General features: G+C 26.1%; 1 protein-coding gene across 3 annotated transcripts in view; it reads right to left on the bottom strand.

Moving 5' to 3' along the window:
- Positions 1-23741, bottom strand: part of LOC117176081 (regulator of G-protein signaling loco) — a 66374-nt gene that overhangs the window by 36666 nt on the left and 5967 nt on the right. For all 3 annotated transcript variants that reach the window (XM_033366096.1, XM_033366097.1, XM_033366098.1), the window contains exon 3: positions 13539-14162. In XM_033366096.1, the coding sequence (XP_033221987.1) occupies positions 13539-14162 (624 nt within the window). The remainder of the gene's footprint in view (positions 1-13538; positions 14163-23741) is intronic.

The raw sequence follows: 23741 nt of genomic DNA, 5'->3' as shown, positions 1-23741 counted from the left end.
TAAAAAAAAAAAGCTGAATCTTCATAAAACAGATTAATTTTCAACCAAAAAGTTGAATCCTCATCGAAACAGATTAATTTTTAAAGAAACAGTTGCATTTTTAACAACAAAAATGGATGAAATTTCTAGCAAAAGAGCTTAATTTTACGACATCTTTTCAGCTGACTCGTATTATTTTAAAACAATTTAAATGTTTCAAAAATAAAAACAACAAAATCCTCGAAATTCTATGAAATATTTCGGAATATTAAGAGATTCCTTGAAATATTTTTTACCATTAAATAGTGCAAATTTTAATATCATTAATCTAGGATTTTAAATTTTTTAAAGCGTTTTTAGCGTTTTAATTTAAGATTGTTCTAGTTTGAAGTTTCAATCTGAAATTATTCATTTTGTGACGTTGACAATTTGAAATTGTAAAACTATCAACATTTTCCTTTTGAAATTGTACAAATTTTATAGAATTAAGGATAATTTACAAATCCTCAAAAAAATCAATGAAATTAGACCCAATTTCAATTGCTGAGAATTTGTAATGAGAATTCTAAGTGCGATTTAGAAAATAATGGCGTGAGTTAAAATGATTAATTTAACTAAAGTTATGTGCCTTTTTGTGTATTACTTTCAATTTTTGGTAAAAGACATTATACTTATCCAAACATGATGATCAAAAGCTAATTTTATTTCTTGAAACAATATTTACAATTATGTTTGGTTGGGCTGTTATTACAATTAAAATTCTTTCGGGACATACTTGTTTACAAAAATAGAAACTGTTTCATATATATAAAAAATACATTTTCAATCAAATTCAACCAAACGAGAAAATAAAAAAATTATTCAAGGAATAAAATAAGGCCGTTGTCATTAAAATTGATTGAAATTTGCACCAATTAAAATTTAGTCTAATTTCATCGATTTTAGAAATCATTATAAAGATTCGATGAATTTTTAGATTTAATTTAAATGTTCCACTTTTAAATAATTCAATTTTGAACGCTTCCAAGTTTTTAGTTGAAAATTATTTTATTCCAAATGCTTACAACTTGAAACTATTCAATTCTAAACACTTTTAATTTCAATTTATTTCATTTTTAACACGTGAAACTTATAATTTATAATTATACTCAAATCATAAGGCTTGAAATTTGGAATTATTTCATCATAAAAGTGTTTAAACATTAACGTTTCCAAATTAAATTGGCAACATTTCTAAACCTTTGAAAGATAAAACACAAAATATTTTTAAAGTTTCAAATTTAAACTGACCAATTTTAAAAAATTAATCTTGTTAATAAAGAGAAATTTTCATAACCTTTTAAAAATAAAACAGTTTCAGATTGCAAAGCTTAAAACTTTCTATTTCGTAAATAAAAGTTCCAACATTTAAAATACATTCAGGAATTCTATCAAATTTAAAGGACATTTTTTGATTGTAGGGTTCGTGAGCATGTAAAATTTAACGATTCTAATTACACGCTTTGCTTGAATGCTCTGCTGAGTTATAATTAAATAAAAAATCATTTAAATCGTTCAAAACAGAAACACGTGGGTTAGTGCATTCCTCGTATGCAGCCGACGTCATTACGCCCATGACTCCATTTTTCAAGAGAGAGAGAGAGAGAGAGAGAGAGAGAGAGAGAGAGAGAGAGAGAGAGAGAAGATAAGAGCACGAACTGTAAACTGTAAACCATCTATGGTTCTATGGTTTTCATCCTATTCAGCAAATGTAGATGATAAACGGGAAGATAAACGCTTTATTATATAAAAATGCCTCCATAATTTGAATTACTTTCAATATTTAAATTCCTTTAAAATTATAATTTCATCTTATAATTTTAAATAAACGTTATTACTTAATAAAAAGAGTCACACGAAAACATTATTTAAACAATATACTTTCTTTAAAAAATTGTGTTCACAAGATCGCGCGAATATGACTTGCAGCATCTGTTTTCAGTTTTTTGTTTGTTCTTTTGAATTTTCTGGGATTTTCTAGTATTTTAAATACTTCTTTAATAATAAATGTAAATATTATATTCTAAAATTTTAACTATACGTTTCAAAAATGACAAAAAGGATTATATTCATAACCCCGTAACCATATATTAAAATTGGCAGTCATTTTTCACTTTTCCTTTGAATAATAAATTTTTTCTACAATTATTTCAGTAAATTACTTATATCAAATCACAAGTGATTCAAGTGTCAACATTTTAGACCATTTTGTTTAGAAATAACAAATAAAAAAGTACGCAAAATGTCTTGTCACAAAAAAGAAACTTGAACAATTTCAAAAGATTTCAAGAGAATACACAATTTTTCTAAATATTCCGTGGAAAATTTTTAATGGTGTTTTATTTAAAAAAAATGAATTTCAAGAGAAAATCGAAAAAGATTTCAAAACATTTCCTAACATTTCGAAAAACAATGCAGAATTTCGGAACCATTTTTTTTCAATTTTACAAGATAACAAAAATCTTGAGATTTCCAAAATTTTTGAACAAAATGTAGATTTTTTCATATTTCGAAAAAAAGCCTTTTAAGAATTCTGAAGTTTCAAGATAATAAATCAATTCTTACCATTCCTGGAAAAATTAGTATTTTTTATTTAAAATAATAATTTTAGGAAAATATTTAAAGAGATTTTAAAAACATTCAAAACATTTCCAAAATTCTGAAGTTTTGAAAAGATAAGGGTCAATTTAAAAATTTACAAAATTAATGAAAATTTACAAAAATATTTCTAAACTTCTTTTAAGCATTTACAACTACTAAATATATTTTTAAATTGGTCAAATTTTCCCTAAAATGTTTGTAAATTGCTGAAAAATAAAGAATTATACTTAATCGACCGATCTAAAAGCTTCAAAAATCTTTTTTAATTTTTTAAAGAATGTTATAGGAAATTTATATGTGTATAACCTTAAAAAAGTAAAAAAAAAACTAAAAAATAAACAGTTATGTCAATTTTTATTTTCTATTAAGAATTAGATCCCCCTCAAATTATAGTTCGGCTTGAAATATCAATTATGTATTACAATTTATCGTTAGAAAAATCGTTTAAAATGTATCTATTTTGGTAGAAAATTTGTTTGGTTAAAAATTAAACTAATATAATTGAAAATTAATCTGCTTTGGTTAACTTCTACTGTTTTATATTTAAAATTAAAATATTTTTTAGTTGAAATATCAACTAATACATTTTACGTCGAAAAATATTTTTTGTTGAAGATTCATCATTTTAAATTTCTGATGTTAAATTTTTGTCAATTTTACTGGTCAAATAATTGTTGGAACAACAAAGACAAATCTGCCTCGGCGAGGATTTGAACGGGGGACGCCACTATTATCGAGTGGAGCGTTTAACCAATTACAAGATTTATCACTGTGGTTGATAATGTAATTATTTCTTTTAAAATTTGCCTTGTTTGGTAGAAAATTCATCTATTTGGTTTAAAACTCAAATGGATTGATGGAACTTCATATTTTTGGGTTTAAAAATGAAACTGTTTTGTAAAAAATTTGCCTTATTAGATAAATTCACTTGTTTCTTATTAAAGAAACAATATATTTTTATTTCAAAATAAACCTTTTTGTTGAAATTTTCTCAAGAATCTTAGGGAAAGTATATTTATATAACCTTAAAAACAAATAAAGTTAAAATAATAAGTAGTTATTTGAAATTTGTATTTTGTATTAAAAATGATTTCCTCCATAAAATCGAAAACTACACGCGCGCGATTGATGATGCTAGTTTAATTAAAAATCTTGAAAGACATCGAGGCTTCAATTTATCAGTTTTTTTTTTAACATAACTCTTATATTTTCTTCCCCAGCCAAATAAAAAGATACTAATTCCACCTATTTTTATACAATCACAAAGTGTATCTCTTTGTATTCTACGCCACTGCTTAATGGGTGTACGGGACACTGACTTACACAGTATTAAGTATGTATAGGAAACACATTGTGTTAAAGAGCATCATGTATTCATTCTTTTATCTCTCTCTCTCTTTTCTTTTTATATGTATTTACTCTAGTCATCTTTCTCTTTTACTCTGCGTCCCTTCCTTTCTCCCGCAAACCATACTCTAGGCAGGAAATGATGACGTGGCCTCAATAGCGAGTAAACGGGGAGAAACGGAAAACGAGGATTGCATACTTTACCTGGCACTATCAACAGTTTCTGTGAATTTCCTTGCGATAATTATGTCTTCTTAGGCCTTAAGGGTGACCAGATGGCTTTATAGGAAACTCAAAACATTATTCCAATTCTCATCCTCTCCCACCTTTAATTCCCCTCACCCGTAATACAATTTTAATTGATTTCTTTTTATTATTTTTATTTGGCTTTATTTAAAAACCAGGGTTAATAAAAAAAACAGAAATTAATCTTCAACGAAAAAGATACATTTTCAACCTATAAGATTCATTACCTACCAGAAAAGATGAATTTTTAACAAAATACATGAATTTTCAAGAAACCAGTTAAATTATTAACCAAATTAATTAATTTTCAATTAAAATGAGGATTCTTGAACAAAAAAATTAATTTTTAACCAAGAAGATTAATTTTCTACCAAAAAAGGGATTTTTAACAAAAGAAATGAATTTTCAACTACAAAAAATCAATTTTCAACCCTAAATGGAATATTTATATTTACAGATAAACAAATTAATTGTTAATAATAAAAAAAGAATTTTTAACAAAATGGTTAAACTTTCAACTAAAGAAATAAATTGCCAGACAAAAAGATACATTTTAAACCAATCACGGAGTAGTTAAATGTGTTGTTGAAAGCATTAATTTTCAAAAAATAATAATAATTTTTTAAAAAGTTAAATTTTAAACAAGAAAAGGTGTTTCCACTAAAATGATGATTCACCAACAAGAAAATCAACAAAATAGTTAAATTTCTAACCAAATTAATTATTTTTCAACAAAATACATGTATTTTCAACTGAGAAATATAAGTTTTCCACCAAACAGAATAGTTTAATTTTTAGTCAATAGACTAATTTGTAATCAATTCAAATCGAATTTGCAAAGTTGAATATTTAACGAAAAATGTAACAGTTGATATTTCAACTAAAGAAGACGAATTTTCAACAAGATAGTTGAAAATTCTGGATTAAGAAAGATTAGGTTTCAAGTAAGCAGCTGTATTTGTAGAAAAAAAAGAAAAAAATTTCTAAAACAGACGATTTTTTAAACCAAGAACACGAATTTCCAATCAAGAAAGATTTTTCATATAATAATGAAAAAAAACTCCATCGAAAATATGGAATTTTCATGCCAAAAAGATTTAATTTTCTACAAATCACCTAAGTTTTCAAGAGAAAAGTTAATATTCGACCGAATACTCGAATTTTCGAGCCAAAAAGGCGAATGTTTTAGGAGGCACTCGAATTTTCATCCTAAAAATTAATTTTCAACCAAGAAAAATTAAACAAACAAAAAAGATGCCTTTTCTATACAAAAAGATGATTTTCTAGCCAAACATTATAGTTGTAGTTTCTACCAAAGTAGTTTAATTTTCAACAAAAAAGATTATTTTGAACCGAATAGCTCAATTTTGTACCAAATTGTTGATTTTTCTACATAACAGTTACATCATCAACAAAATAGTCAATTTTACAAGCAAATATTAGAATGATCAAAAACAAAAATAATCAGAAATACTTAACGAATTATGTAATAGTTGAACTTTCAACAATAAATATGAATTTTTAACAACAAAGTTTAACTTTCAACCAAAAAGTTAAATTTTCTAGCCGAAAATATGATTCATCAATAAAAATAAAATAAATTTTTTACAAAGTAGTTTAAAATTAAACCAATTTGTTAAATTTTCCACCCAAAATATGAATATTCAACAAAATATGTAATAACTGAATTTTCAAAACAAAAAAGATACATTTTTGACCAAATAGTTGAATTTTTAACAAAAAAAGATAATATTTCAACTAAAGTAATATTCTAATATTACGTCACGCTCGGTCGGCAACATCAAAATCAGTAATGCTATACAACTTTGTGGACTGCAAAGCATTGTTTAGATCGGAGTTTGAATAAAATTAATTAATTTCAGCGAAATTAAGTAAAAAATCGTGATATAGCTTTGCTTTTAAGAACAGAAAAACCATTTATTTCATTATTGATGGCAATTTGGAAAACTTGCGGTTAGGCAATCCATCACGAAAAATTATAATTTTCCGCAATTAAGGTTATAACCTCAATTGCCGGCGACTTATGATTTGATCAAATTTTAAGGCATTTGAGGTGATTTCAAAGAATGTCACGCGAGTTACTGAAAAGTTATTTAAAAACATTTTAATGAATTTGAAGAGATTTCAAGAGATGTAATTTTTTAATTTTTTAATGAATTTAAAACCATCTAAATGATTCTAATTAACTGAACTCAATTTCGAAAATTTGAAATTACTTAAAAGAAGTTAAAGGGATTTCAAAAAATTAGGAGGAGTTGAAGGATTAAAAAAAAAATTGTAGAATTTCTGAAAATTCAAGTGTTTTTAAGGAATTACTATAGAGGCTTGACCGGGTTATAAAATTTCCTTTTAAATAATTTCAAAATAATTTTAAAAAGTTTCAAGATTTACAAGAATTTTGTTCAGATTTAAGACAGTTTTAGTGAATTTAAAGTTTTTAAAGCTATTTAAAAAGTTATTTTAAAATATTTTAATATATTTTAAGAGACTTCAATGAATTTAAGGGCATGTGATACTAACAATTTCCCCGCATTTTTTTCCACAAAAATGAAAATTTTTAAAAACTGAATTCGGAGATGCTATTAAATATCATAACGGACGTCCCCAGATTCTTTTTTCAGTGATAATAACAAAAAAAATTATTGTACTAAATAAAAATTTTATGCATATGCATTATTTTGAGGTTACGTCGTTTTTCATCTCTGCCTTTCCGATAATCTGGAAATTATTGATGAAATAAACTTTTTTGATTGGTTGCAAACAAGGTTTGTTCCGGGAGATTAGTTGCTATGTTTATTTGTAAGACCAAAGTTTCCGCCCAAAAATTTTGTGTAGTTTGGAAGTAACGCTCGGGTGAATTGTAACACACATAATCTCGAAATATGCACGCACGTTGTTAGCAATATCAAAAAAATTTTGATAAAAAAAAACACAAAAAAAGTGTGCGGGGACGTCCGTTAGCATGTTCGCTATCATTTCCCAAATTTTTAAGGAAGAATATTTCTTATCCTAGGAAAAAAGCCGGGGGGATCTAACACTGAAAAAATCGATACTATTTCGTAAGCGCTATGCAAATAAATCACATTTTGCTAAATTAAAACTTTTTTGAATTAACCCACAAAAAAAGTGTGAGGGGACGTCCGTTAGCATGTTCGCTATCATTTCTCAAATTTTTAAGACAAAATATTTATTATTCTAGAAAAAAAGCCGGGGGAACCTAAAACTGGTAAAATCGACAATTTTCTAAGTATCACATGCCCTCAAACAATTCAATGATTTAAGGATTTTCAAGAGATTATTTAAGATTTGACGACAGTTTTAGTGATTTTAAAGAAAGTCAAGCTAGTTATTGAAAAGTTATTAAAACAGATGTAATGAATTTCAGGAAATTTCAAGGTATTTACAGAAATTGATTGATTTAAGGATTTTTGACAGGTTTTAAGGAGCTTACGAAAATTTATAGGATTTTGGATTTAAAAGATTTGAATTAATTTTAGTCAATTTTACAATATTTTAAATTAGTTCAAAGAAAATTAAGGATGTCCAACAAAATTTGGGGGACTTTGAGTATTTTCAAGAAATCTTACGAGATTTCTAAGAATTCAAATGATTTCAAGGAATTACTAGGGACTTGGCGGAATCTTCCAGTTTCGTTTTAAAGGATCTAAAAATAACTCAGAAATAATTCAAAAAGGTTGAAGGATTTACAAGTTAATTTATAAGATTGTAAGGAAATTTTAATATTCTTAAAGAATTTCAAACGAGTTTTTGAAAAGTTAATAAAAGAATTGTTCGTGAATTTGAAATAATTCAAAGATTTTAAGGATTTTTAAGAGATTTAAAGAAATTTAAGGTATTTTAAGAGATTTGAAATCATTTAAGTCAATTTTGAGAAACTTCGAAAGATTTTAAATGATTGTAAAGAAGTTGAAGGTATTTCAAAATGAAAATTTCTAAGATTTCAATTGATTTTAAGGAACAACTAGGGACTTGACGGGATTTTAAACTTTATTTTTAATGGATTCAAAAATATTTCCATAAGTTTTAGTGATTTTAAAGAATGTTAAGCAATTAATTTAAAAGTTATTTGAAAATATTTTAAGTTATTTGCAAAAATTCAAAGATTTTAAGGATTGTCAAGAGATTTAAAGGAATTTAAGAATATTTTTAAGATTTTACATGATTAAAATTAATTTTAGTCAATTTCGAGATACTTCGAAAGATTTGAAATTATTGCAAAGAATTTGTAGATATTATAAAAAAGTCGGGGAAGTTTTAGGACTTTTTAAGAAATCTTATAGGATTTCTAAGAAGGATGAAAGTCTTTGATCATTTTTGTTTTCTCAAAGTGCAAAAATAATCTCTTGACATCTTTGAAAAACACACTTTAACGACCTACCAAAATTCAAAAACTTTGACCCCCAACTACCCCAACAATGCAACCTCACCTCAATCACGGCACATTATATTTTTTCTTTGTGGATGGTCCAAATCGCAAACTTTCCCAATTGATAACAATAAATAAAGAAATGACTTTTCTATCTGAGAAGCAAAGCCATATCACGATTTTTCACTTACATTCGTCTACAAAAATTAATTTTAGTCTAATACAATATAAAAATATAATATAATATAAATATAAACATGTGGGCGCTGCCATGTTTGTCGCGGGACATCAAAAGGTGGCGGACCTCCCCCTCATTGCATCACCCCCGCAATGGCATGCCTGGTCCCTTGTTTCCTATGTCCATGTAAAATACTCAATGAATATGGTATTTTGTTGATACCCTGACTTTAAAAACAGAAAAAATACAAAATCTAATTCAACTTCTGGTGTTTTCTTAGATAAACAAAAAAATGTTATTTCACAGATTAAAATTTAAAAAATCCATATCTGACCTATAACAGACGATTCAAAAATAAGTTAAATATAAAAATTATTCTTTTTTAATTGCAACATAAAAAATATTGAATTTGGTATGCATTTAAATTTAAATAAAAATAGATAGGTACTTGATATTTAGTCAGAATCTTAAGATGGTTCAGTGGCTACATACAAACTTCAGTATTTCCTGCCTTATGAATTTTTCATACAGAATACAATGGAGTTCTATTGGGACCAGGATGTTGATCCTCGTTTATCCTAAGTAGCAAAGCAGTGGCGTAACTTTTCTCTTAACACGTCTGATCTGTTCAAATTTATATAAGGGACCGTTACGTTTATTTACGGTGGGGAGAGAATTCTTCACCTCTGTTCGTAATTTTTGGAAATTCGTAAATGAAACAAATAATTCGCAGTAATTGTAGAAAAAGTTGATATAAATGCATCTTCACAAGCCAAAGAAATCTGGTGACTGAAAAACGAACCTAGCCAACCGCGGGCACATTCTCGTCACGCGGCTCGCTTCGCTCGCAATTTTGAGCGCACCTACGGCGCACGACGGTTAAATCTCGCGCTTCGCGCTCGGATATTTATTCTTTGCATTTGGAATGCTAGAAAAAAACTTTATTAAAAAGTCTCTTTTAGATGGCAGTATTTATATGCGTCTTCATATTCTGAATTGTCTACTATCTACTTAATTAATTATAGCCAAAGATTAAGTTTCTCAAAGCTCTGTTAGGTTTTGAGAAACACATTCTCATTGTGACACTCGCGCTGCGCGCTCGACTCCCGACAGACATTTGTAAACAGGTTTTGTTGGATTTTTTTCTCGTAACTTTCGTCGTTTTTCCACACATTTTTTTTGTTTTATTTTTTTCAACGTTATTTTTCACGAATAAAACAAAAAGTACGCGGCCTATCAAGAAGTGATTCTTAACGAAATTGTAGATCTTTTTTAGGATAACCATTTTTGTTCATTCATCTTTTTTCGTATCCTACATTGTTTGTCCACAAAATGGAATTTTTTATTTTCCATTATTTTTTGTGCAATCAAAATTTGAATTTTCGATTATTGAAGAAAATCCAAAAATTGATTATGATAATCTTGTAGGGCTTTCAAAAAGAAATGTTTTTCTTCTCTTGACTTTTTTCATATCGTGCGTTTTTTGGCTTAAAATTTTGATTTTCGTTTAATTAAAAAAATGTTGAAAATGCTATAACTTTGAAAACTTTCATTATATCGAAAAAAGTCATGGGAATAAATTGTTTGTTATTTTAAATACTATAAATATCCGCACATAGCATTTTAAAATTCACAAAAAGTGGTCTCAACAATTTTCAAAGTGCGCTCACTTTTTGAATTTTTATAAAAAATGGCTGGTTCACGAACTCGTCCTTTCTTTTAGGACCTAAAAAAAGTGTGCCAACGATGAATTTGATTCTTTCATTTTTTCGAGAGTCATCGTGTTTACGGACGTACGGACAGACAGACGCCATCGTAAAAACCTGATTTTCGGATTCAGGGTGTCTCGAAACGTGGAGATCCGCTGAAAAAGTGTGATGTCAAATTTCCGACAATTCTAATACTTTCTCAATGATAAATGATGAGAATGTAAAAAACATAAGTTGTGGTGAGAATGTGCCCACGCAGCGGGCCGATTTTTTATTGTTAATATCGTGTTTCACGATTAAAGCACAAAATACAGATGCTATCAAAAAGTTATCTGTAACAAGTTTGTAGAATTTTTTGAAATGCACAATTTTTGTTTAGTCATCTTTTTACCCATTTTGCACATTTTAACCGCAAAATGTAATTTTTTATTTTTCATTCTTTTCTATTCTGTCAAAATTTGGATTTTCACCTTTTTTGAAAAAATCAAAAAGGGTTATAAACAATCTGGTAGGGCATTGAAAAAGAAACATTTTTCTTATCCTGATATTTTTTCATATAATGCGTTATTTAGCTTAAAATTTTAATTATCGTGTGTTTTTTGATATTTTGTAAATGTTATAACTGTGGTAAATTTTGATTTTATAAAAAAAAGTAATAGGATAAATTGTTCGCCTGATAGAATATCATGAATATCCGTGGAGACAATTTTTGAATTGTGAAAAAAGTGGTCTCAACAATTTTCAAAATACTCTCACTTTTTGAATTTTCACCCAAAATGGTTTTTTAATTGTTCAGGAAAAAAATAGGGAACTTTGAGATTGTATTTTGCTTTAACTCTGATATAATATTCTTGTTCGTAATTTAATTGCCTTATATTTATGTTTCTTTTTTTTGCGTTTGTTCTTCCTGAATATTATCATTTTGGTTATAAATTTTATTATTTGTTTGAAAGTTCAACAACTTTGTTTAAAATTCATCCTTTTTGGTTGAAAACTAAAAAAAGACCGTTTGGGTTGAAAATTAAACTATGTTCGTCGAAAATTTACTTTTTAAATCAAATTCATATGCTGGTGTTGGAAATTTAACTGAAATCTTTTTTGGATGAAAATTCAACTATTTTTTTGAAAATTTGTCTTTTTAATTAAAAAATTGATCTATTTAAGTAGAAATTGCAACTTTCTTTGATAAAAATGCAAAAGTTTGTTTGAAAGTTCAACAATTTTGTTAAAGTCATTCCTTTTGATTGAAAAATCAACTGTTTTGTTGAAAATACGTGTTTTCAGGTTGAGATGTCAAGTACAAAAAACCATGCTTTGCAGTTAAAAAATTACTTGTTTAAACATATTATGGTTTATAACTATCGTCTCTTAAATGAATGCTAAATAATTTCAAGGTTTTCTAAAATATTCAATTTTTCTTTATTTTTAATTAGGAAGAAATAATAAACATTAATATTAATTTAAACAAAAAGGGTCTCAGTAACTACTTCAGGGGGAAATTAACATTTAATATGATCCATATAGAAATCTTGAGGAATATTTAAAATATCTTTCTTTATTTCAGAAAAATATATTCTAAAGAAAGATATTTTTTATACAAAAATCGTAATAAATTATGATTGTTGCAAAAACTCACAAATAGAAATTTCCTCAATCATAGGGTTCTATTGGGACCCCATAAAACACATTTATGCGGATGATATATAAAACGTAATTATTCATTTGTATTTTATAGTTAATTGTGATATGAAACGTTGAGTTTCAACTAGATTCACCTAATGTCGTGAATTCTGAATAAAATTTACAAAAATGTATTTTTTTTTTCTAATGGGAAATACGTGTTAAACTGCAGGGGGTTCCAAAACCTCTAAATTAATATACCTTTTTTAAACGAAAAGATGATTTTTTATACCCTTTTTAAATTTAGGAACGATATGCATGAAAATACAAGGAAAAAAATTCAAATTCAATTTTGTACATTTTTTCTCATAATGGGCTTTTTGTATAAAAAATCTTTTAAAAATCCAATACATATTGTGTTAAAAGGGCTTTTTCAAAGCCTCACTTTGAATACAGTGATAAAAATATTGATAATTCAACCCAATAACTGACTACCTGTACTTGTCTCCCATCGTCTTTTATTATTTACTAACCTATTAACTTTTTTTAAACCTTTCTCTAAACAACTTCCTCTTCATAAAAGGTATAAATGCAATAAAATAAAATACTTATTTTTTCAAAGAAAAAAGCCCTTAAATAAAACTATTTGCCACTTTTTTCGGCACCAAAGTACCAGTTAAATCCCAATCTAAATCTTAAATCTTCATAACGTCACACTAAATCTTTATTTTCCCAGAACACAATATTAAAAAAAAAACTTCTTTATTATTATTCAGCCTCTCCATATCTCGGGAACAAGTTTTTATTATTTTTTTTAATTGACACATAGATTTTTAGTCGCTATCCAAACATGATTTTCAAAACCCATGAAATTTGAACCTCAAAATTCTTAAATGATTTATTTGGAATTGGTTAAGTTTTTTTTAATCAAACTCATTTTCTCCTCATTTAACAACTCAATATATCGAGAGTAACGTTTTGTGTTTGGTGTCAACTTAAAATGCTACTTTTTATCGTGTTTCGCAACTATGCCCGTTTCAATTTTAGGTTCCTGTCACTTTGAAATGGTAAAATTCCACATTCTATTTCTCTAAACTGGATAATATTTTTTAATCATACTTTTTTGGGCTCAATTAAGAATTACTTCAGGTCGGGAGCAAACTTTTCTTTCATCTTTAAATACTGATTTCGAGTTTACCGAAAGTTATTTCGGTCTCCTGAAAAATTTCGATTTTGTTGGTTATATAATGATGTACTGCAAACCTTCAATTAATCATTTCGGGACAATTAAAGGCTCCAGGTCCACGATTGAAAATTATTTTCAAAAGAAAAATGTGTATTTAATTTTCGACAAATAGAACAAAATTACTGTGCACGCTGATAAAATAACAATTATAAAAATTTGACTCACCAAACAATTATGAGTCGAGCATTCCCCGACCTTCCTTATTTCCTGTAGACTGCACCAAGGTCTTGACTTGTCATTTTTGCTCATGTAGGGATGGAGAAAAGTCGTTGAATAATCATCACCAGGTTGTAGATCCTCCATACTGTGAACCAAGGACTTGGAAACCGCGTAGACTTTAGGACTAAGTTTATTGCACAAACTAACATCATCAGCCATTTCTTCGCACTGCATCACGTGACTTTTTGAAATCTCCATAGATTCTTCAAAATCGTGATACATCATAGATGTACTACCGCACACGGAAGCCAGAGATCCAACTAACGAACTTCCCAACCCCTGTGCAAGACCGGGAGCAGATGGTCCGGGGCAGGTGGTAGACTCCCCGCCTCTTGACGCCATACTTTGTGCCCCTGGACGTGCTATGGGGTCCCTTACTGCAAGCGAATAAGAGTTGTCACTATCGGACTTTTTTCCAAAATCCATCGAGACTGATCCAAATGAAAAAGCAGAATCTCGAGATCTATTCGCTTTTGGTAGGTCGTTCCATCTTGGATCTGAAGTTGCTCGGACTGCTAATCTGGAACCGGTAGAATCGGTACTCATGCCTGGAAGTGGCACTGCTCCTGGCTGAAGTTGAAAAAAAAAAAACACTTTTCAGGGCTCTCTGGATTTTAAACTGTTAAAATTGAAGTTTACAATTATTTATGTAAACTCTCAATCTTTGAAAGTATAACATGGAAGCTATTATAACATTTTTCAATTGAAAATTTTTAAATTAAATACAGTTAAATTGAATTTTTTTATTTCAAACTCTTACAAATTGTACAGTTCAAAGATTCAGATTCAGTTCAAAAAATAATAATTCTCTTTATCATTTTCGATGCTCTAAATGTAAGAATGAATCAATAAATGAAAAATTTGTAAATTGTCAAAATTATATCATTTTAAACCATTTCAAGCTGGAAAAAGCAAAACTTGAAAGATTGAATTCTTTTGTAAACTAAACACTTACAATTTAAAGTAATATTATTTTAACTGTAAGTAGTTTCGAATGCATAATTATTAATTGTTACTTTATACATCAAAATTTGTTATATTTTTCTATTACTTTGAATCATTCTCATATAATCTCTTAAGGACATGTGATACTTAGAAAATGGTCGGTTTTACCAGTTTTAGGTTACCCCGTCTTTTTTCTAGAATAATAAATATTTTGTCTTAAAAATTTGGGAAATGCTAGCGAACATGCTAACGGACGTCCCCACATACTTTTTTGTGGATTAATTCAAAAAGTTTTAATTTAGCAAAATGTGATTAATTTGCATAGCGCTTAGGAATTAGTATCGATTTTTTCAGTGTTAGATTCCCCCCGCTTTTTTCCTAGGATAAGAAATATTTTGTCGTCAAAATCTGGAAAATGATAGCGAACATGCTAACGGACGTCCCCGCACACTTTTTTTGTGTTTATTTGTAAAAAAATTGTTGATTTTGCTAACAACGTGTGTATATTTCGAGGTTATGTGTGTTATAATTAAAATTGTAAAGATTAAGGGCTTCCTATTTCAAACAATTCAGTTTCAGATTGTGTAGTTTTGAATATTTGATTTATATGTAATTGCTTTCTTTGAATGAAGTCAAATATTGCTGATAATTAAAAAATTGTTTGGTTTTTTATTTAAAAATCTCAAATTAAATGGGTTAAAAATGGAATATTTTAGAATGAAACAATATTTAAATAGGATTTTAAATTTAATAAAAGCGTATAATTATGAATCTAATATTTAGAAATTAGTTTTAAATTAAAAAAAAAATTATAAAATTTCATTAGGACGTTTAAATTTGTTTACCTACTAAGAACTTCAAATTGAAAAAGTGCAATTTTCAACTTTGAAATCTACAAATTGTTTAATTTTGTACAGATTCAGAGTCGTCTTCTAAAATCAATTATTGTTCAATTTTGAAGACACGAAATACAGTTCAATTTTATATTTACAGATGAACAACTTAAAATACGTGTCATAAACAATTTTCAAATTTAAATGCTGTTTATTTGTAATTGTTCAAGTCTACAAAACCAATTTTAAAATTCTTTATATAAAAAATGTACGTTTAAAAATAAATTTCTAAAATATAAAACTTTTAAACTAAAAGATTTTTAATGATATATGACATTGGAGAATTTATTATTTTAAATTCGATATACTCAGGTCATTGAGAATCCATTCGCACGGCGATATAAAAAAGTCAGAAAAAAATAGAATATTCTTTCTTTTAAAAAATACCACTAGAAATCTTTTGCTATATTCTTCATGCATTGAGTAAAAATATAAAATCTTACGTAAGAAGAAGAAAGGGGTAAACAATTCTTTTGAAATCTTTACAAAAAAAAAAGAAAAGGAGTTTAAAATTCAAAAAGCTATTCATTTTACTCGAAAAAATATTTTAGATATGTTACTTTAAAGTTGGCCAAGTAATTATTTGTACATTTTTTACTAATAAGATTTAAAAATAAATTTTAGACTGTTTAACACAGTTAATAAAATTGGAATATTCTATTTTTATAAATTATTTAACTTAATACATTTTAATTAAAGTGTTCACTTTCTAATACTTCCTTTTAGGGTAACTATAATTACATTTTATATTTGATCCAATTTTAAGTTAGATAACAATTCCTCGCCTCTGGTTTTCATATTTCCATTATTCTTTAAATTGCGTCAGCAGTAAGTTTTTTTTAAAGAGCGTTTATTTTTAAAGCTTTATAGTTTTTGCAGCCCCTGAAACTTGTATTTCTGTTAGGATATATTATTTTTTACATACGGTACCAGTTTGTATTTTATTTACTTATAAATAATTTTGTTGAATTACATTAATATTGTACAGAAAATCTTTATAAAATAAGCCAGGGGGAAGTCATTTTATCCCTTTTTAAAGATAATTTTTTTTTCTTTGAATTTAAATAAAATCTAATATAGTGACATTTTTCAACCTTCTTGGAGCCATTTTAAAGGTAAATTCTTATAGAATCGTACCAACTCATCGCCATTAGTCTGAACATTTTTGCTTGCATGGTGTAACATGTTAAAAGTTAAAACAGCAATGTTTGAAAAATTTAAATATTTTTTATGATAAACGAAATATTGTTGTGAGCTATATGGAAAAAATAATCAACCTATTTAGAAGAACAAAATTTAAATCTCATGATTTTCAAAAACAGTAGAAAATTAGTGGCATTAATTTTTTTCAAATAATAAACTTATAATATAAATCACGCAGGCCTTGAATAGACCAGAATGAATTTTTTTTAAATCGCCTGAGTAAAATAAGTTGCATGAAATTTCGAAACATTTCTTTCTTTAAAAATGCAGTGAAAGTTTCAGATAAGGAACTCCAATTTTTAGTATCTTTTTAACGTAGAAAATTTTATCAAACGCTATGCGTAAAGAAAAATACATAAAATAAATGACACTAAGCAGCACCTTGAATTTTCTTCTTTCTAGCACAAAATCCTGTGGGTTTGCAAATTTTATTTGCAAAAATGAAATGAATTGTTAAACCCATTCATTTTTAAAATTATAATGCATAAACAAAAATGAAAAAAAAACAGTATTGTAAAGAAATTCTATAAGATTATATTCATACTTTTTTATTCTATGCAGTTATTTTTTTAATTCTAAATTTCATTTAAAGAAATCCTATTTTAATATGTTTATCGTTTGATTTACATATTTCAGGACTAGTTAACAATTTCATTGCAGAAAAACTAGAAACATTCAAAGAAAGAGAAAAATATACTTAAATAACAATAATCGCATAAAATTAAACTATTTAAACTCTAATTAAAAATATTTGCAAAAATAAAGAAAGTTTTTGAAAATTAATTCCTAGATCACTAATTTCAATCAATATAATAAATTGCCTCCAAAAACAAGATACATTTAATATTGAAGTATTTTAATATCCTAGGAATTTCTGCATACTTAAAATTTTTTTTAAATTAACTTCCAATTTTACGGACGCCCATATCTTCATTATTCTTAAATGAAAGGAAGAATACAATACTTCTTTCTAAAATTATGAAACTTATCAACTTGAACTAATTTTAAATGAAACAAGTTTATATTTCACATGCATTTTGAAATTAAGTAGACCAAATAAAAAAATGTTGGTAGTTAATTTTTCTTCAAATTAGAATAATTTCTAGGTTCTAGATTTTGTAGTAAATTTAAACTTTTTCCAACTCGAAAAATTGCAATTTTCTGTTTCTTTTAATTTTAACTGTAATCTCTTTCGAATTAAAATATTTTCTATTTGAATTCCTATTAATTAGTAAGGATTTATAAATTGAACTGTTTAAAAACAAAAAACTAATTAAAATCTAGAATGTTACAAACAAGTAATTGTGATTGACTATTTTTGTAAAACTTTTAGCACACATTCAAACAGATTAGAAAATTAAATTATGGGAAAAAAACTTAGAAGATCTTAGTTTATGAAATGTGTAGAACGCAGGTAACGATACAAAAAACCAGTTCCGAAAAATTAAAAAAAAAACTAGATTTTATAAAAGTTTGCATTGAAATACAATTTTTTTGGATTTGAAGGTTTTTAAATAATTTTTTTTCTTAATATTACAAAGAAACTTTCAATGTTTTAAAAATTAATCAAAAGAAAATATTTCAAATTATTTCCTAAGATTTTGGAAAATAAAGTAAAAATTTCAAAGCAAATTGTATTCAATTTTTCAAAATTAAAAAAATTCGAAGAAGTGTAATGGATATTTAGAAGTTTTGAAAGTATACGACAATAATGTTATTTAAAACAATATGTAGATTTTAAAAGATTTCAAATAAAAAATTGAGAAACTTTTTAGGAACTTAGAAATAAAAATATATAATAAAGTAAAATATAATAAAAAATAAAATAAAGATATAAAAAATCCTTATGATTTCTCGGGAAATTTTTAATGATGTTTTATTTTACAGCATTTATTTTAAGAGAATATTTAAAAACATTTCAAAACATTCATGAACATTTTCAAAACTATCAAAAAGGAATCTAGAAAATTAGAACTTTTTTTTTTAATTTTGCGTGATTATTTTTAAATTTTAGGAAAACTTCGAATCATTCAAAAAAAGATTTAGAAGGCTTTAGAAAGTTTTAGATGTCAGTTTAAAAGATATTTAAGAATTTTTGGCATTTTAGAGAGATTAAAAATATTTTAAAATTTTGAAAGATTTCCGAACATTTAAAAATATTCTTAAATTGGTTTTGAAGCAACATATGAAAATAATATTTATATAACCCTAAAGCAAAAAAAAAACACAGAAATTGAAAAAATAAATAGATATTAGACATTTTTATTTTGTATTAATAATTAGTTTTTCCTTTAAATTATAATTTGGCTAGAATTTTTTTTTACTGAATTGAAAAATCTTTTTTGGTTGCAATGTTTTGTTTAAACTAAAAATATTTTTGGCTGAGAATTTAACTATTTTGTTGGAAATCCATATTTTCAGATGAATTCAACTCTCTTTGATTAAAAATCTTTCTTTTTTAAGATTTAATATAAACTATTATATTTTGTTGTTGAGAATTCATATTTTTTTTAGAGAAAAATCATCTATCTTGGTTAAAAATAACCTTTTTTGTTGAAAACTCCACTTTAATGCTTGAGAATGTAGTAAAGTCATGTATTTGGTTGAAAATAAAACCACTTGATTGAACATTACTCTTTTTTTTAGCAGTTCAACAGTTTTTCAATTCAAATACAAATTTTTTGATTGAAATATCAACTATTAATTTTTGATTAGAATCCACCATTTTGGTTTGAAAAATTCAACTATGTATTTAGTTGCAGATTGCTTTTTGAGTTGAATTTTTAATTAGGCATACATTTCTTAAATTAAAAAAAATCTTGTACTTTCTCAAGAATGTTTAACAAATTATACTCATATGGCCTCAGAAACTAAGAAAAATGAAAAACAAATAGTTATTAGAAACTTTTATTTTGTATTAAAAATAATTTTTTCCCACAAATAGAAAAATTACAAGAGCGCAAAGCGCGCTATTGGTCATACTGTTGAATTTTGAATATTTTAAATTCATTTTTCTACACAATAGTTATTTTAGCCAATCAGTGAAGAAATTGAAAAATATTTTTAAAGGGAAAATTAAAAAATAGTGGAATTTTTTATAAATAGAGGAATTGCTAAAAAAAATGTATCAATAGTGGCGTAAGCCTGAGTTTTAGAAAATTTGTAGAATGAATCAATTATAATGAATTGTAATACTAAGGAATCGAATTTGGTAATATCCCGATTAATTTAAAAGGCTTGGTTTGAATTTAGTGGTCAAGTTTATTAAAATATTTCTTAGCAATTAAAAGAGATAGTGCCCACTTACATTACTAATACAATTCTTCTCCTGCACAAATAAATTACAGGCCTCACAGTCCCTATAGGATAAAGTATAGGGACCAAAGAGTACTTTTTTGCGCTCAAAGGGAAAAATTCAGAATAAATTCATAATATTTCAAAAAAATTCAAGTTAAATTCAAAAGAATTAAAACGATTTGGAAAAATATAAAAATCCATTGATTTCCGTAAAATTGGAAATAATTTGAAGGAATTTAAGGTAAACGAGGAGAATTCAATGAAATTTATACAATATTGTAAAACGAATTTAACATCAATTAAATAAAAACTTTTGAAGCTTCAAAGAATCCATTGAATTCAATAGAATTAAATGAATTTAGCATAATTCCATTTATTAAAAAAAAAATCAAGAGAATTCCAAAGAATTCAGGATGCATTCCAAATCTATTCAAATCTTAGAAACTCTACTACATAACTTCTAACGAAAGAAGTAACTCATGCATACAAAAAATTCAACTTAAATTCAAAAGAATTGGAAGCATTTTTTTAATAAATAAAAATTCCATTGAGTACAATAAAATTTGAGGGAATTTAGAGGAATTGAGAATAATTCAACGATAATCATAAAAAATTCAAGCTGAATTTAAAAAGAAATTAAGTGAATTGAAAACAATTCAAAAACATGAAGAAATTAATTGAATTGAGGAAGTTTGAAATAAGTTTGTAAAAATCCAAATGAATTGCAAATGATATTTGGAAATTTCATCAAATATTTGATCCTACGAACTCCCTCAGTTCCTGTGAATCAATTCTTTGAAATCCATTAAGATATTATAAAATCCTGTAAAGTTCTATTAAATTTGATGATATTTCCAGAAATCCTGAAAAATTTATTTAAAAACCTTTGAAACATTTAAAATCCATTAAAATACTTGAAAATTTTATAAAACCCCCTGAAATGTTTTTAAATATTAAAACTTTATAAATCACGTGAAATCTTTCCATATCTTCGGAAACTTAGGAAATTCTTTAAAACCGCATGCACATTTTTTTAAATCCCTTAAAATTATTAAAGCCCTTGGAAATCCTTTACAATTTTTTAAAGATCTTAAGAATTTCAAGGTATTTAAAAAATGCCTTAAAATATTCCAAACCCTTTGATCATTATATTAACTGATCCTCATTATTAACCAAATAAAAAATTTATTGAATTAAGCAGAATTGAGTAAATTTTTAAGAATTCAAGTGAATTCAAAAAAAAAAGTCAAAAGAATTTATAAGAATTAAAAGAATTCAGGGCAAATTAATAAGAATTTAGGGTGAATGTAAAAACTATACAAATTTTAATATAAAATCTTTAAAATTCCTAGAGATTATTGAAATCTAGTGAAGATATCCGGAAAAAAGTTAAAATACCTTAAAATATTACAAATCCTTTGAAATACCATTAAATTTCTTAAACAAATGAAAAATTACCTAAAATATTTGAAATTCTTTAATAAAATTTGAAGCTATTGAAAATGTCAAGGTATTTAAAAAATACCTTCAAATCATGAAATCCTTCGATCATTTTATGAACTGACGATCAATTGAATAAAAACTTTTAAAAATTCATTGAATTAAGTAGAATTGAGTACATTTTTAAGAATTCAAGTGAATAAAAAAATATCAAAAGAATTCATAAGAATTCAGGATAAATTAATTGAAAATGAAAAATATGCCATTCATTTCAGTCAAATTTGAGTTAATTCACGAAAAATGCGATGAAATTCATTTAAAAGACCAAGCTAAATTTTAAAAGTAATCATGTGAATTAAAAACAATTAAAATATATGAAAAAATGCATTGAATTGAAAGTTTAAAATGAGTTTAGAAGAGTCAAAGAGGAATCAAAAGAATTGTATGGGAAGCCTAAGAATTTAAGTTGAGTTTGAAAGCCTTCAAATATAAAATTCTCTTCAAAATCCCCTAAAATATTTTTTTTTTAATCCATGACATTCTACGAAATCTGATATTTCTTGAAATCATGGAAAATTAACTCGGAAATCTAATAAAATAACATTAAATTTGTTAAATTATCTTACAACCTTATAGGTCCTGTGAAATTGTTCCATATATTCCTAAATTCTCGAAAATTCTTAACCCTAAAATATTTTAAACACATTAAAATCCCTTAAAATTATTAAAAATCATTTTTTTTTTAATCCTTGGAATCTTTTAAAACTCCCTAACATATTTAAAATCCCTTGAAACTTTAAAAAGGTTCTGAAAATTTCTTATAATTTTTAAAAATACCCTAAAATCTTTAAAACCCCCTTCAGATTATTAAAAATATAGTGAAGATACCCAGGAATATTTTTAAATATTACAAATCCCTTGAAACACAATTAAATTTCTTAAATCAATTAAAAATTCATTTTATTCTTTTAAAATTGCCTAATATATTTTAAATCCTTTAAAATATTTTGAATTCCTTTAAAATTTTTTAAAGCTTTTGAAAATGTCGAGGTATTAAAAAAAAACATTAAATCCTTTTATCAATTTAGCTTCAGGATCAATGAAATAAAAAAATTACTTAATCGAATCAAATAGAGTTGACCACATTTCTAAGAATGCGAGTGAATAAAAAAGTCAAAATAAATCACAAGAAATCAGGATAAATGAATAAGAATTTAGAATGAATGTCAAAAAATAATTCCAAATCTATTTAAATCTTTGAAACCCCACTAATTTCTAACAATGAAATTGACTAATGACTACAAACCAATTCTAAAGAATTAAAATCAAATTAAAATAATTGTGTAAAATGACAAAAATTTTATTGATTTCAGTCAAATTTGAGTGAGTTTACGAAAAATCCGATGAAATTCATAAAAAAAATAAGCTAAATTTTCAAGTAATCAAGTGAATTTAAAACAATTAAAAAATATGAAAAAATGCATTGAATTGAAAGTCTGAAATGAGGTTAGAAAAATTAAAGAGAAATCAAAAGAATTTGATGAAAAGCCTAATAATTTAAGGTGATTTTTAAAGACTTTAAGAGTGAGCAAATTCTTTAAAATCCAATAAAATATTATAAAACCTGATATTTCCTGAAATCTAAGAAAATTTATTAAAATACCTTAAGAGCATGTGATACTTACAGTTTTCCCGGATTTTTTCCCACAAAAATGAAAATTTTAAAAAACTGAATTCGGAGATGTTATAAAACATCATACCGGACGTCCCCGGACTCTTTTTTAAGGGATAATAACAAAAAAAATTATTGTGCTAAATAAAAATTTTATGCATATGCATTATTTTGAGGTTACGTCGTTTTTCATCTCTACCTTTCCGATAATCTGGAAATTATTGATCAAATAAACTTTTTTGATTAGTTGCAAACAAGGTTCGTTCCGGGAGATTAGTTGCTATGTTTATTTGTAAGACCAAAGTTTCCGCCCAAAAATATTGTGTAGTTTGTAAGTAACGCTCGGGTGAATTGTAACACACATAACCTCGAAATATGCACGCACGTTGTTAGCAATATCAAAAAAATTTTGATAAAAAAAAACACAAAAAAAGTGTGCGGGGACGTATGTTAGCATGTTCGCTATCATTTTCCAAATTTTGAAGGCAGAATATTTCTTATCCTAGGAAAAAAGCCGGGGGATGTAACACTGAAAAATTCGATACTATTTCGTAAGCGCTATGCAAATAAATCACATTTTGCTAAATTAAATTTTATGGAATTACTATAGGGACTTGACCGGGTTATAAAATTTCCTTTTAAAGGATTTCAAAATAATTTTAAAAAGTTTCAAGATTTACAAGAAATTTGTTCAGATTT

Source organism: Belonocnema kinseyi, chromosome 7 (genome assembly GCF_010883055.1).
Source record: "Belonocnema kinseyi isolate 2016_QV_RU_SX_M_011 chromosome 7, B_treatae_v1, whole genome shotgun sequence".
Lineage (NCBI taxonomy): Eukaryota > Metazoa > Arthropoda > Insecta > Hymenoptera > Cynipidae > Belonocnema > Belonocnema kinseyi.
This window is presented reverse-complemented; position numbering and strand designations above follow the sequence as displayed.